Here is a 16,568-nt window from a genome sequence, read left to right on the forward strand (position 1 = left end):
GGATGTCCATGTTTGCGTTCCACGCTCTAAGCAAATCAGGATTGTAGGCATTAACCCAACAATCATTTGGATGGCGCCTCAGCATCACGACATGGTTGTTTGCCAGGCGCTGCGCGGCGGAGAACTATTGCTCATAAGTTAAGTTGCACTGGCGAAGCAAGTCTGCCAAACTGCTGAACGAAGCGCCTGGATCCATAAGCAGATCTCTAACTGGTTGGAGCATTCGCTTAGCCAATTTCTGGTTTTCTGCGAGGGCCTTTTTCTGCTCCGCTATTTGCGCTTCGAAGTCTGCATCATCTTGATCCTCTTTTTGGTGGTAATTAATGGTGGGGGGCCTGGTGATGAACGTTTTATCCATCGGTAGTTTTGGAAAGCCAAACCTGCAGGCTACATTTCCCTTCTTACAAGACTTTGAATGTTTCCTGCTGTGCACCTGAACCTCTGACACTATTTTGTGGAGTTCCGGATCTGTGTCAGGGTCGGGCATTTTGCAACTAATATATCTATCTATAAATTCCATAACGTGACTATCGGGGTCCTCTTCAAATTTAGGTGAATCTTTTATCCAAATTAGCATGTGGATGTGTGGGCTTCCCCTAGCTTGGAACTCAACGCGATAAAAATAATCTTCTACTTCACCAATCGGTCGTGCAGGAGAGAGGATGAGGTTCGTCATGAGAGCCTCGACTCTCTTTTCAAACATGCGCATTACTGTGACGGGGTTACTTCTCAGAATGTCGCATTTTGTTTTCCAATCTAAATCTGAAAACAGCCCTTGTTCACCCTGCTGAGCTTTGATGACCTCTATGAACTCAGGCCATCTCATCTCAGCAGCGGAGAACGTGGCAAAAAATGTTGGTTTTCCAATTTGACGAACCATGGCGTGCACATCTTTAAGTGTTTTGTTCCAATAGGCTGCAGTGCCTCTAAGAGGCTGCATGAACCTGGTCGCATCCTGCTTCATAATGAGCCGTTCTACCTCATCCTTATCCTGGAGCATGACATTGTTAATCCTACGGCCGTCTCTGGTTTTCGACTTTCCTTTGCGCATTTGTAGAGACATACTATTTGTTGCGAGGTGAGTCTCTGTAACAAACTGCGCAAAGAAAAGATAACTCTGGTCACTTGCAAAACGCGTATCTGCAGCAAAGAGCCTAGAATTAAAGTAAAGGCTCGGGGACAGGGACACAGTTCTAGCTTCATCTAATGTGTTCTCTCCTGTTGGAAATTGTACAGGAAATGCCATGGCCTCCAACTTATGTATGGTGAAAAATCCAACCGGTTTGTTGCCTTGCGCGGGTGCAACACTAAATATTCCGTCGCCATATGAAAGGATTTCCTGTGCAATGTCAGGGGGCTGCATGCAAGTGTCCAGGGAGAGGCCTGGTCTCAGCTCCTCCTGTTCTTCCTCATCTGCCTCCAACTGTCCCGGCTCGTTTTGGCTCTTAAAAATGTCCTCCAAATCTACATCCCTATCTTCCTCTGGGATACTGGGATCCTCGTCGTCAATGGGCTCCTCTTCTTGTCTGGACTCCTCTTCTTCAATGGGATCCTCTTCTTCGAGCAGACAGTCAAAAGTGGCAGTCTCATCAATAAACACATCTTTATATTCGGAATGCGTCTCCTTCAATGTTGCAAGGCCAGCTAGCACATTCTTCATATTAACGGTGTAAAAGTGCTGGTAACCTTTGTATTTGATGTGCCTTTTCAATTTCACTTGAAGCAGCTGCGCTTCTGCTCTGGGCCTCGGGAGACTGTTGACGGTCGCTTCCACTTCTGATGGAACGCACACAACAGCTCCTTGGACTGCTCTCTGTTGGCCTTTTGGCAGAGCAACAATTTTGCAAATGGCAGGATTTTTGCAATCAGCTGCCTCTCAAGCATATTAAGTACAGCCAATTTTGGGGGGATGGGCGCCAACTCTAAATTGTTTATGACTGCCATGGGTGGTATGCGTCCTCTGATGAGGTGGCTGTCGCAGGTGTAGCATATCCACTCATGCAGTCTCTCTTGTGGCACAGAGCAAGGTGTAGGGCAGTCACTGTCACAAAAGTGAACATACTTTCCTGTCAAACATGCTGCTGCCACTTTTGCGTGTTTACTATATTTTTTCCTTTTGCATTCTTTGGCCTGATTAGGAAACAGAGCTCTGTGACAAACAGTACAAATGTATGTAGGTCCATGTCTGATGGACTCACGAAAGGCAGCTATGGCTGCTTCCATCAGTGGATTAATCAGGGGCTGGGGGCGGTGGGGCACAATTTGTCTGTATTTTCTCTTGAGTCTAAGCGCTCTCTGCATCTTGTAAAATATGCTAAAGGCAGCATCTGTGGCCAATTTGGTTGCTCTCTGCTGGTTACAACGTTGATTAAAACGACGTTTAAATTCCGTATCGTTGTGATATCTAAGATTGAAATCTTGCTTTTGTTTTTGGCTATAGTTTGGATCCGTGTTGTACCTCTGAGACATGACAAATTTTTGTCTGCTCCGAAACACTGTATTCGACTTGTATCTATCTGTAATGTGTTCCTTTTGGTGCGGAACGTGGCATCTTCCTTGTATTTCTTTGAAATGCAAGTCTTCCGTTGTTGCCTGAACGTAGCATCTTTCCTGTATCTTCTGGCGAGTTCTTCCTTCTTCTTATCTTGAACATTTTCATAGTAACATTTGAAAGACCGTAATCGCTGTTTCTGATGGAGACTGTCTTGGGCATATCTTCTCCTTTGTGCTTTGAGTTTTTTTCTCCTAAATTCTGGACAGCTGCTGTACTTTTTCCTTTTAAATTGGATTCTTTTCCTTTTTTCTTCACCAGACAGAAACGCGCGCCGGTTTTTGCTGGCTTTCTGCATTGCCTTTCTTCGCTGTTGCTTTGACAACTTTGCGAAATGTTTTTTTGATGGGGGTGCAGGAGCCGTCCTGGGGACAGGCTCTGCTGCTCGGGGTGCAGGAGCCGTCCTGGGGACAGGCTCTGCTGCTCGGGGTGCAGGAGCCGTCCTGGGGACAGGCTCTGCTGCTCGGGATGCAGGAGCCGTCCTGAGGACAGGCTCTGCTGCTCGGGGTGCAGGAGCCGTCCTGAGGACAGGCTCTGCTGCTGTTGGGAGAGCTGTCCTGGATACACCGTGTGCCAGAGATGCCTGAGGGCGTTCTCTGGAACCAATGGCTTCAAATGACACCGGCACAAACTCATAACTGGCAGATGGTCTGCGATTTGCAAACAGTTTGTGCAGGTGGTCAGCCAAGTCACTGATTTCTGAGAAGGTCTTCATAATTGCAGTTCCGTGGGGGTGAGGTAAGCCCACCGCGTTTCTTGAGTGTGAATCAAACACACCATACCTGCCTGATTGGTCACGGAAAACTGCAATACATTCTGGACTTACTATGATTAAAGCCAGATTAACTTCACCTGACAGACACTCTAACTGTGTGGCAAGGGGCAGACCCCAAGCCTGGCTTCCACTGGCTTCCACTGGTCCACACCTGATTTCAGTCCTGTGGAAGTGAAACATATCTGTGTCTGTCAGGACTTGTTTGGGCAGTTCTTCCACAGTGAGATGGTCACTGCGGAATTGTTTTTTCTGGATCAGCTGTCGTTTTACACCTACATAAAGTGAATCTCCCTTTGCCAGCACTCTATCGAGGGCAGCAGTGTTCAACTGACAGCCCTCGTTCTGATAAGCCAGAAAAGTCAGGGACATGCAGGTACACTGGTGGTTCCTGGAGAACTTCCTGTACCTCATGTCACTCTGACTATGACTGGCCCTAATACTAGCACTAACCGTCACCTGAAATATAAGAAATTATAATCATTATCATAAAGGATCACTTATTAGCATAATCCTGAGCCTAGTTAACATTATCAATATTTGTAATAATTAACTGTTTCATATACTACAGTCATAGCATACTGACGCTTTAAGCAAATGTGACTAACATTTTACCTTCTGCAGCTTTAATTAAAATAACTATCAACTATCCACTTATACAGTATCATTCCCTTCAAATTTTCCCAATCAATTGAATGTATATTAAAAAAACCTGACAATCTTACACATACACAAATGATTATTATGCTAAATCATACTTGACTTGAACTCATTAACACAGATCATTCCATAGTTTGAAGGAGGCTTTAAAGGACCTTGAACTCTCACATCCCTTGTACTTCTGTCACACCGTTTATACATGAAAACATCGATAAATATTTAAATTTATACTACATTGGCAGTGTATTAAAACATATCGCTTACATGGGAGTCACGGGCACAAAAAGGTTTGTTTTGTTTTTTACTATTAAAAGGCTTAAGAGGACATTAGAGGATTGAAAAAACATTCCTGAAATGTTAAACTCAAATACACACCTGTGGTCATTTTCAATCCATAAGCATCAACACAGCCAAAATGATCTAAAATATGCCAAGGACCACAGGAGGAATAAAGGAGACTACTAACTTCAGACTGACACAAGATGTTAACTGACCAAGATACTTGTGTTTATCTTTAAACAATTGATAATAGTGTCAAACTAGTTGTTCAGTCATTTTGTTCATAATTTGATTGATTATTACTATTATTACTTATATTAATTCTCTCCTTCATTTCCTTCATGGTTTTTTTGTTATTGTTTTTTTTTGCATTTCAGTTGAAAGTAAGCCACACTTTCCCTCGAACAAACAACATTAAGCCCACAATAAACCCGAATGTAAATGTCCTTACTTCTTTAGAAGAGGAATGAGAGGCGGAGAGTCCATCATTGATGATCCAGGGCCAGCAGGTCGAAGAGGGATCTGGTGTCCAGACGGTCTGTGAGAAGTCATAACACCAGTTAATATTTAGACATGAGGCAACACAACAAGTTGATACAAGAAAAGTTTTCTAAATTTCAATTACTCACTGACATTTGGAACTGCAGAGAAAGATAATGGTATCAGAGATGTTAAATTAACCAGTTTAATGTAGTTACAGCTGATTTTACAGTCAATGTTCTCTGTGTGTGTCATTTGTGGAGTAAATACCTTAGCTGGGCGAGGAGAGTGACAGGCCGCAGCTTTAAGGGTCTGGGACAGTCCAGCCGGTGAAGGGGTCTGCATCCTGGCCACCTGAGAACAAATAATAACAATTCAGTAAAATGAAAACTTTAATGACATTATGAACTTTATTCAATAGGAATAATATTTACCTTCGCAACCGGTGAACAGCAGGGGGTCGCCGGATCACCCAAACTACAGGAAAACCTGACTGGAGGGGATCCAACCAGCTGTTGACACATGAGAACAAACATGTTAAACTTCACAAGTCTCAGTGAACACACTGTATGTTCTGTGTGAGATTGTGTCTGTTGTGTCAGAGAGTAACATACGTTGGTCACTGAAGTTTGGGTGCGGGGCGGTGATCCATCCGTGGTCCTGGACTGAGGAACCGGGCTGGAGGGGGCGTCGTCCTCCAGTCTCCGTGACAGCCTGGCTGGAGGAGATCCAACCAGCTGTTGATAGATAAGAACAAATATATCAAAATTCAGACAGCGAAGACAATGTAGTTATTTCTCCATGAAGACACCGTTTCAGCTATAAACATTGACTGTGTGTGTCAGTTGTGTAACATACATTGTTCACAGGAGACTGGTGGCGAGGGGAGCGTCTCTCCGTGGTCCTACGACGCCTGGCTGCCGCTGGTGAGGCCACCTACACCGTCAAATAAAACATAGCAACAGTAACTGAAGGGAACAAGGAGAAACTTTATAATACAGCTGAGAAGAGATGTCAGACAATTTACCTTGCGCGCTGGAGGAGACGGGACGTCAGACAGCTGAGAGGGAGACACTTCCTCCATAGCACGAAGGGCCGTGCTACTGAACCACATTGGGTTCAGTGGAAGGAAGGACTCCTTCTCCTGTGAAAGACAAAAAAACAAAATAAACACAAAGACAAATGAATATTTGGTCAAATTCACAAAGTTTAAATACTAACCAGTAATCTTGTTGTTAAAAAAAGAAAAATCTCTCACCTGCTGCTGAGCCACGCTGGCCTGACTAGGAACCTGCGACTAGAAAAGCACATCACACATTTGATTATATAGGTGCTTTTTAGTTAGGACTTTGAACCTGTTCACCAAAAGGTGCACAAACACATGTAATATAATTTTAAAAAAAACCTACTAACCTTGCTGCTCTGACCAACGACCTTCCACTGGAAGGGGTCAGGAGACAGAGGAGCACGTACCTCTCCCTTCACAACCAGCTTAGGAGAAAACTTCCTAAGCGGCTGTGAAGGAGTAGGAGACACCGGGGGAGGGGGAGGAGGTGTCTCGAGGAACTGCTCCGTGGAGGTCCACAGCAGCTGGGTGAGGATCCCCATCCCCTCACAGTCGCTCAGGTGAACCTGCAGACATGACAATACAAATCCATTTACAGACAAAGTTCAACTTCAAAAGTAGCTCATGTTGACTGTTTCATATCAACACACAAGAAATTATAGCAAATTAGACTTTTTCTATCACACAGAGATATTCTACTTACGCCGTCGCTGCTCCACAGATCCAGGCGCGTACGGGGGAAGTACTCCTCCGCAGAGAAGTACCTCAAGCCTAAAAATATAAGGACATTTTTAAGTACATTTCGTTTTCGTGCTTTTATTGACAAGTTTTTTTTTTTTTTAAAAACATACCCATACGAGCCGTCACGCGGTGGTACTCGCGGCGAAGGTCCCTCTGGTGCTCCTCATCCTCGTTCAGGCGGGGGGGGGAAGTCCAGCACAAAGACCTGTAGAGAACAACATTTTAGAAACCACCAATTGACAGTTTCATTCAAAATCTCACACACACACACTAAGCTGACATTAAGCTCATACAATTAGTCTTACTAGAGTAGTCAATCTACTTCTATTGTTGTTAAACTACTAAGAAAATAGGACAGGTGAGACATGAAAAAAAAAAAAGCTTACCTTCGGCCAGCGGCTCCTCACAGCAGTGAGGTGTGGGCGTGCAGGTAGTCGAGTGGTTAAAGCGCATGCCACATATGCAGCAGACCCTGGTTCGAATCCTGGCCAGCAGACCTTTGCTGCATGTGACAGCCCCTCTCTTTCCCATTACAAAAATCTATCCACTGTCTAATTAAAAAGGTGTAGATGCCTAAAAAAAAAAAAATAAATAAAAGCTTACCTTCGGCCAGCGGCTCCTCACAGCAGTGAGGAATCTGGCGTAGTCGACGGCTGCCTCGTCCACGGTCCTGCTCGCTGTTGCTAGGGGCAAGAACACAAACAGCATCAGGGGAGCGAGGAACTTTAGCATGCAGGACCTCAGTCCGCAGCTGAGCGGCATGGGCCCCGGGGGTCGACATGAAACCAAAAGAAAACTTCCCTTCTGGCATCACGGCGAAACCGTCCACGATGGACCGGAGATGGGAGTCCCCGACAATCAGAACAAACTGCAACAACAAAGAAAGCTTCTTTAGCATGAAAATCATTAATCCCGCCCAAAATCAATTACTTCCTTCATAAACTGGACAATAACAGCACCTTCTTGTCAGACGCCGGTGGGATGACCAGCTTGTGGCTCCGTCCAGTCCACTCCGAAGGTGGCCAGCTCGTCACCGGATGGCGGTAACCGGTACCGCAGCCTGTAAAGGACAAAACAGATAAATGGTAAAACTGATGAGGGAAAGCCTGCCAGGAAATATCAACAATCACTTGTTAAAAAGCACAGGAAAACCAGTTTAAAAGTTTAATATTGATGATGAATTAATTTATGGATCATTTCGGGATAAAACAGGTGGATACTTACGTGCACGAACTTCAGCATCAGCCGGGCTCCAGAAAGGCTTGGCAGGGGGTGAAGATCCAAATGCCTGATTACAGATTACAAACACATTAAACCTCAGACAATGTCCCATTGAGTGTGTGTGTGTCTCTGTGAGTGAGGTAGGAACATACGTTGCCGACTGGAGCTCGGGAGCAGGGGGGGCGGGTCTCCCTGGTCCTCTTGGTCCTTGACCCTCTGGAAGGTTCCTCTCCAGCCGGGGTGGACACCGTCTGATGAAACATTAACATTAAAGACATGGCAGACATACAGAAATCAGCAGTTAATGAGAAAGCAATAGATGTAACATTTCTACAGCCATTTTCATGCAGATAGCTGTCACTGCGACACAGAAGCTTATCTACTGTGCAAGTACCTCCGGGGGGGGCGGGGGGGACCTCAGCTCCTCCAGGTCGAGCTTCCTCCAGTCCGACTCCCAGCGCTTCCTCGCCGCCACAGACCGTCTCGACTTCCTTGGCATCCTGCTGACAGAAGTTAAAGACAGAAAAAAAAAACAAGAGAAATGCCTCTCAAAAGGTTAATAGGCTAACTTGTCAAGCTGACCTAAACCTAAACTACCTAATGTAAACTAATCTAATCTATGACAACCTAATGTAATATCTTATACATAAAATGAAATTTGAATTGATGAAGATTGTGTGTGTGTGGATGATGTGGTGATACTGCTCTGCGAAGGTTGAGGGCGATGAATCAACAATGATGGTCACTCTCAGCTGTCGAAGCACAGGAACCCTTTAATCTTATCAAAGACATTATGCAATAAAAAGTTAAATGTCTCGCAAATGTTACTAGTCACTGTAAATTGTGTCAATTCTATATTATAATTACTTTAAATGATAAATATAATACTATATTTTATACTACACAGTATTATACTAGTTAATTCCCCAAATAAAAGAATTACTAACTATGACACAATAAATATACAACACAAGTAATAATGACATTAACTTCCACAAATGTACAGGATTTTATCAACACCTCAATGCACTTTATTATCAAAAGCAAATAGTCATGTTTTAAAATGCTTCCTTTTCCATTTAATCAAGGCAGGTTGTAAAAGTGTATAATAAATTTAAGTATGATATTTTGCTAGCCACATAAAAAATAACATGCAATCACATTTTATCACAGACTAACAAACACAAGGACGTTTTTATGGTCAACAGAAGGGAGTGGTAACTACTAGACACAAAGTAAGCAAGTAGATAGATCAGAAATACAGCTTTCAACTCGTGTTAATGTTCTTGTATGAAAACAGAAAAACTTTTTTCTTTCTTTTAATTACAAAATCATCAGTGTAATATCTCCTATTAAAAATCTGAGCCATGTAAAGGATCTATGCATGACAGTGCAGTTCGCACCGGGAGAGAAAATGGCTGCCGTTCGCGCCGCGACAGAACAGAGGCCAAGGTATGCCCCATAGACATATATACATAGACGCCTCATTGAGCGCTGGACCGTACGTCGACGTCGCCGCCATATTAGAGGAGGCAGATCCGCCCCGTGAACTAATACGAGTCAATGGAGTGAACTTTATAAAGCTCCTTCTACAAAGTGCTATAAGTTAATGTGTCTCATTTACACATTCACACACATACGGATATATTCAGGAAACAGAGAGGAACCAAAAACAACGTCTGTAACGTTCTCTGAGGATTATAAATGTTAGCTAATCCTCATATGTTCAGTATACAGGTCGGCACCAAACCATTTTATAATGTTTTTATGAGTGTTTACAGCTGCTAATGTATGTAACGCTGTTACTGTGATGATACATGACAGTTAAATATTCAATCTGTCCATAATAACCACATCCTGACATGCAAATGAGACATCTGTCCGCCATACTGTCAACTTGGTTAATCTAATTTAACTTTATATGGACAACTGACTGCATAATATACGAATCAGAATCAGAAATACTTTATTGATCCCCGATGGGAAATTCAAGCGTTACAGCTGCTCCCATTCAAAGTCAAGAATATGCAGAAAATACTACTACTATGATTTCACTAATAATAATGTTGAAAACTATATATGGTGCATATTTATAATAGTAGCCTGCTGATACTTCACTTTTTTTTTTAACATGAAATGTTATTTTATACCATATCTGTCATGGTGTGTATCTCTTCACTGCTGTTGCAGTTTCTCATCTTGATTTGCAGACTTTATTTTTGTCGCCATGATATTATTAGTCAAAAATCACTATTTATAAAATGACGGTGTTTTTGATTCACACAGATGCCACATTTGCATGTCAGGATGTGGTTATTGTGGACAGATTAAATATTTAACTGTCACGTATCATCACAGTAACAGCGTAACATACATTAGCAGCTGTAAACACTTATAAAAACATTATAAAATGGTTTGGTGCCGACCTGTATACTGAACATATGAGGATTAGCTAACATTTATAATCCTCAGAGAACGTTACAGACGTTGTTTTTGGTTCCTCTCTGTTTCCTGAATATATCCGTATGTGTGTGAATGTGTAAATGAGACACATTAACTTATAGCACTTTGTAGAAGGAGCTTTATAAAGTTCACTCCATTGACTCGTATTAGTTCACGGGGCGGATCTGCCTCCTCCAATATGGCGGCGACGTTGACGTATCGCAGCAGCGGGCCAACCCGCTCAATGAGGCGTCTATGTATATATGTCTATGGTATGCCCAGTTGCGTAGCTCGGCTGTTTAAGCTTTAAACTCAGAGTTTTTATATAGACACAGGATGACCATCAACAATCAGTCTTCCCAAAATCACGAGACAGTAATGTCTAGCTTCAGTAATCTCACTTTTGTTAACGGCGTATAGATGTTAGCACAGTTAGCGCAGTTGGAAATCTGACCCCTGTTAAAGTTCTATGCATGACAGGATAGTTCACGGGAGAGAACAAAGGCCGGGATTTGCGCAGTTAGCATCCAGCTAATAGCTACCGTTCGCGCCGCGAGAGAACAAATGCCAACAGGACGACCATCAACAATCAGTCTTCCAAAAATCACGAGACAGTAATGTCTAGCTTCAATAATCTCACTTTTGTTAAAGGTGTACGGATGTTAGCACAGTTACTCTTCGCTCCGGTTAATGTTTCTCTATAGAAAAAGCTAAGTCACCGCTGTTGGTTTAGAGCGCGGCCTGTATACCACAGCCGAGTAGCGCCATTAGCTCGTCTAAATAATGTTGTATTGAAACAGACTGACGGAGCCCTGTTACTGTTAGCTAGACAGACATATTCTATACTTATGGAGCCCTACAGCTTTGTAGGCCCGGAGCTACTGGCTCCGAGTAGCCACGCTAACGGAGGGCCCGCTAATAGCTAACGTTAGCTGTTAGCTTGGCTACTCGGTAATCCGGAGCCAAGTACCGAATTAGTAATGCTTAAACAGACCGACCATAAATAATTACATTCATTTTTCCGTGATCATGGGAGAGATAGTAATGTCTAGCTTCAATATCCACAAATCCACTTTTATCAAGGATTTCAGTATGCTAATGTCAGGTATAACAGGTACTTACCTCTGTTGAGGTCAAAGGGTATCGATCAGAGCCGGACCAGGGGTTTATATCAAGGCCAAAAATAGATGCACACACAACTGACCAATCAGAGTCGTCTTGTGTCGTCTGTCATCTGTATCCGAGGTGATTTGTCAAATGAGATGGCTGATATCTGTGCACTTGACACAGACTCCGGACAATCATACTTTGCTGCAGTTCACTATTTATGTTTATTTTCATGAATATATTAGAATGTTATACATTAAAAAACATCCATTTTAATTAGAACACTTAATTAATAATATTAGTTGATAACTATTAAATTATTGTATTATATATTATTAAATACATCGTTTATATATAATCATTTATATATTTAATTAATGTATTATAATATAATACACTAATGAAAACGTTATTATGAATCAATAAATATTATTAATAATATTAAGTAAATTTCAATACAAATTTAAGCCAGCATTCCAGTTTGTTTTGTTTCAGCTGATGGAGTATGAAGAGATGTTACAGTGAGAATGATTCAAATATTTTGAGAGAAATTCAATTCAGTCTCAATATATCGATGAGCTGAAACATTTAAATATTTGACTGGAGTTCCTGGCTTGAATGAATGAAAAGATAATCGTTAAATATAGTTTTTATAATAATGTTGGGAAATATACTGTGCGTGTGTTTGTGTGCATGTGAGTGCATGCTAAAGCTGGAGGATGAATGATAATAATAAGAAGAAGAAGAGGCACGAGGAATAGCAGCCTATTATTGTTATTCCTCGCATCTCTTGTTATTAGTGGTGCTGTGCTCTGCACAGCTCACTATGGACCCCTCTATAGCTTTGCTATGTGTCTGTGTGTGTGTGTATTAAACTGACTCATTGATAAATCTGTCACTCTCTCTTCCTGTGCTCCACACAGCCCACGATGGGCCCCTATTGCTTTGCCATTGAGGGGTCCCATTCCGTCATCCTATTAATTCCTTAGAAGAAAATTGTCGAGGTTTTTCGCGACTTGCGATATTTCCTAACAAATATAGTTTGTTAGGAAATATCCTGTGTGTGTGTGTGTGTGTCTGTCTATCTGTCTGTCTCATGTGTGTCTCCTGTCTGTCTGTCTGTCTGTCGATCTCTTTACATTGGAGTGAATGGAGCAGTTGAGAGCTACTCTTGTCGGTTAGAGGCAGATCAATCCAAAACCATAAATCCTACCGATAAAACTCTGGAAAATATCACTGTTTTTGAGTAAAGTTTGTGGCTGGGAGCATCACTGAAAGAGAACATTTCTGAGAGTTTTTTAAAGTCTCTCCCCGTTCAAAAATGATACATCTTAGGAAAAAAGTTCAAATGCAGCTCAAATACACAGGACTTGTGCCTACATTTTAAAGTTTGAATGGTGTTTCTAGGTGAATGCATGCCAGAGCAAGAGATGTTTGAAAAACATCGCAGATTTGCGAGTTTTTTTACCTCATCCCATTCATTCCTTATGGGAAGTGTCTCGCAGCTGTTCGCGTCTTACGACGCGAAACATTAATATTCTAGATAACTGAATGATAGCATACAGAGTCCGATCAAGCCGCACATTGAATGAGTGAAAAAATAATCGTTTAATGTAGTTTAAATGTTGGGAAATATACTGTGTGTGTGCGTTTGCGTGTGAGTATGTGTGTGTCTACATGTCTCTCTGTCTGTCTGTCTGTCTGATGTGTGTCTCCTGTCTGTCTATCTGTCTGATGTGTGTCTCCTGTCTGTCTATCTGTCTGATGTGTGTCTCCTGTCTGTCTGTCTGTCTGTCACTCTCTCTCTTGGCCCAGCTGTTTTTGGTTGCTAGGTGACCGTTGGCAAGGGCCGTAGCAACGGCCTGTGAGGGAGCTGATTTGAGAGCAATTTCTGCCTCACATCTAGGACGTCAAACTAGTGCTATTTGGTCAAAATCTTACATGATATCAACAATTTTTTTTCACGATCGAGCCAGAAAGGCCTTAAAGAACACACTCATTAAGTTTTGTGGTCCTAGCTTCAGAAATGTGGAAAAGGCAGCGAGTTAAAAAAGCGTGCAGTTTTGGAAACCCTTCTCCCGATTTACATTGGAGTAAATGGAGCATTTCAGAGCTACTCTTGTCGGTTAGCGGTCGATAATTTAAAAACCGTAAATCCTACCGATAAAGTAGACACATTGGGAGAAAGAAGACAAGTGTGGCTACAACTCTGGGAAATATCACTGTTTTTGAGCCCAATTTGTGGTCAGGATCGTCACGGAAAGAGAAAATTTCGGAGCAAATTTTTGAGTCTCTCTCACTCTGTCAGTTGGCCCTCTCCACGCTGCTGCACGAACATTCCGCCATACACAATCATTGAAAACCCTGAATTTTTCCAAAATCACTCACCTTCATTCAAGGATCACAGTTCAAAAACTACACAACATAGGAAAAAAGTTCAAATACAACTTGAATACTCAGGACTTGTGCCTGAGTGAACACACACATCAAGTTTTGTGGTCCTAGCTTCAGAAATGTGGAAATGTCAGCAAGTTAAAAAAGGGTGCAGTTTTGAGATTCCTCCTCCTGATTTACATTGGAGTAAATGGAGCATTTGAGAGCTACTCTTGTTCTACGTGAACGTATGCCAGAGCAGGAGATGTTTGAAAAACGTCGCAGATTTGCGACTTTTTTGACCTCGCCCCATTCATTCCTTATGGGAAATTTATCGCAATTTTTCGCGACTTATGTCGCGAAAAATTAATATTTCGTAAAGCTGAATATTAGCAACCCGAGTACGAATGAGCCGCACATTGAATGAGCGAAAAAATAATCATTAATGTAGTTTAATTGTTGGGAAATATACTGTGTGTGTGCGTTTGCATGTATGTGAGTGCAAGCTTAAGCATGGCTGTGTGTGTGTGTGTGTGTACATGTCTCTCTGTCTGTCTGTCTGTCTCATGTGTGTCTCCTGTCTGTCTGTCTGTCTGTCCGATGTGTGTCTCCTGTCTGTATGTCTGTCACTCTCTCTCTTTGCCCAGCTGATTTCGGTTGCTAGGTGACAGTTGGCAGGGGCCGTAGCAACGGACTGTGACGGAGTCAGTTGGCCCTCTCCACTCTGCTGCACGAACATTCCCCCATACACAATCATTGAAAACCCAGAATTTCTCCAAAATCACTCACCATCGTTCAAGGATCACAGTTCAAAAACTACACATCATAGGAAAAAAGTTCAAATACAACAAAAATACTCAAGACCTGTGCCTACATTTTAAAGCTGGAATAGTGTTTCTAGCTGAATGTATGCCAGAGCAGGAGATGTTTGAAAAACATTGCAGATTTGCGAGTTTTTTGACCTCATCCCATTCATTCCTTATGGGAAGTGTCTCGCAGCTGTTCGCGTCTTACGACGCGAAAGATTAATATTCTAGAAAACTGAATTATAGCATACAGAGTCCGATCAAGCCGCACATTGAATGAGTGAAAAAATGATCGTTTAATGTAGTTTAAATGTTGGGAAATATACTGTGTGTGTGCGTCTGTGTGCATGCGAGAGCACGCTTAAGCAGCTCTGTGTGTGTGTGTGTGTCTACATGTCGCTCTGTCTGTCTGTCCGTCTGTCTGTCTGATGTGTGTCTCCTGTCTGTCTTTCTGTCTGTCTGATGTGTGTCTCCTGTGTGTCTGTCTGATGTGTGTCTCCTGTGTGTCTGTCTGTCTGTCTGTCTGTCTGATGTGTGTCTCCTGTGTGTCTGTCTGTCTGTCTGTCTGTCTGATGTGTGTCTCCTGTGTGTCTGTCTGTCTGTCTGTCTGTCTGATGTGTGTCTAGTGTCTGTCTGTCTGTCACTCTCTCTCTTGGCCCAGCTGTTTTTGGTTGCTAGGTGACCGTTGGCAAGGGCCGTAGCAACGGACTGTGAGGGAGCTGATTTGAGAGCAATTTCTGCCTCACATCTTGGACGTCAAACTAGTGCTATTTGGTCAAAATCATACATGATATCGACAATTTTTTTTCACGATCGAGCCAGAAAGGCCTTAAAAAACACACTCATTAAGTTTTGTGGTCCTAGCTTCAGAAATGTGGAAATGGCAGCGAGTTAAAAAGGGTTGCAGTTTTGGAAATCCTTCTCCCGATTTACATTGGAATAAATGGAGCATTTGACAGCTACTCTTGTCGGTTAGCGGTCGATAATTCAAAAACCGTAAATCCTACCGATAAAGTGGACACATTGGGAGAAAGAAGACAAGTGTGGCTACAACTCTGGAAAATATCACTGTTTTTTAGCTTAATTTGTGGCCAGGATCGTCACGGAAAGAGAAAATTTCAGAGAGAATTTTTGAGTCTCTCTCACTCTGTCAGTTGGCCCTCTCCACGCTGCTGCACGAACATTCCGCCATACACAATCATTGAAAACCCTGAATTTTTCCAAAATCACTCACTGTCATTCAAGGATCACAGTTCAAAAACTACACATCATAGGAAAAAAGTTCAAATACAACAAAAATACTCAGGACTTGTGCCTACATTTTAAAGCTGTAATGGTGTTTCTAGCTCAATGTATGCCAGAGCTGGAGATGTTTGAAAAACGTTGCAGAAAAATTCATATTTTCCTGAGAAAAATAATAGCAGGACGAGTCCGCCCGAGCCGCACGTTTTGATATATTTTTTGTTTGTATGCGCTCAACGGTGCGGGGCGTGAAAACTGCCAAAATCGGAAGGAGGATGAATAATGATAAGAAGAGACACGAGCAATAACAATAGTGGGCTGTGCGCGCACAGCCCACTATGGACACCTATAGCTCTGCTATAGAGGTGTCCATAGTGGGCTGTGCTCCGCACAGCCCACTAATAAATTCCAGAAGAACAATAGTGTGAATGCTTGCAGCATTCACACTAATAATAAATTCCAGAAGAACAATAGTGTGAATGCTTGCAGCATTCACACTAATAATAAATTCCAGAAGAACAATAGTGTGAATGCTTGCAGCATTCACACTAATAATAACTTTAATAAATTCCAGAAGAACAATAGTGTGAATGCTTTCAGCATTCACACTAATAATAATAACTTTAATAAATTCCAGAAGAACAATAGTGTGAATGCTGAGTCAGCATTCACACTAACTAGAAAAATTTGTATTTCCTGCGAAAATACAGTGTGAATGCTGCAGGCTGAAGCGAGACCTGCTGAATGACCTGCCGAAAATGCATAAAACTCTAAGAAAGTTGAAAGAAAGGCGAAAAGCTGTAGATTGAGAGGGCAGGGAGATGTTAA

At 42.3% G+C, this 16,568-nt stretch overlaps 2 protein-coding genes across 3 annotated transcripts; both read right to left on the reverse strand.

The window, feature by feature from the left end:
• Positions 1-4,595: 4,595 nt before the first annotated feature.
• LOC115596914 (chromosome alignment-maintaining phosphoprotein 1-like) lies at positions 4,596-6,873 on the reverse strand. 2 transcript variants are annotated; one of them, XM_030442385.1, is made up of 10 exons: positions 6,660-6,873; positions 6,512-6,579; positions 6,156-6,374; positions 6,001-6,039; positions 5,770-5,886; positions 5,601-5,678; positions 5,357-5,479; positions 5,177-5,254; positions 5,013-5,096; positions 4,596-4,800 (listed from the first exon to the last, which is right to left on the reverse strand). In XM_030442385.1, exons 1-10 carry the CDS (start codon positions 6,661-6,663, stop codon positions 4,636-4,638), a joined length of 975 nt encoding a protein of 324 aa, XP_030298245.1. In that variant the 5' UTR covers positions 6,664-6,873; the 3' UTR covers positions 4,596-4,635. The 2 variants fall into 2 exon arrangements, with proteins under 2 accessions (XP_030298245.1, XP_030298246.1); XM_030442386.1 differs by lacking the exon at positions 5,357-5,479.
• On the reverse strand, positions 6,723-8,587 carry LOC115596768 (uncharacterized). Its single transcript, XM_030442176.1, has 6 exons — positions 8,165-8,587; positions 7,923-8,021; positions 7,774-7,837; positions 7,509-7,609; positions 7,153-7,417; positions 6,723-6,754 (listed from the first exon to the last, which is right to left on the reverse strand). The coding sequence occupies exons 1-6, from the start codon at positions 8,267-8,269 to the stop codon at positions 6,723-6,725; spliced, it is 666 nt and encodes a 221-aa protein (XP_030298036.1). The 5' UTR covers positions 8,270-8,587.
• Between the last annotated feature and the right edge of the window lie 7,981 nt (positions 8,588-16,568).

This window comes from Sparus aurata, chromosome 15 (genome assembly GCF_900880675.1).
Source record: "Sparus aurata chromosome 15, fSpaAur1.1, whole genome shotgun sequence".
NCBI classification, from domain to species: Eukaryota; Metazoa; Chordata; class Actinopteri; order Spariformes; family Sparidae; genus Sparus; species Sparus aurata.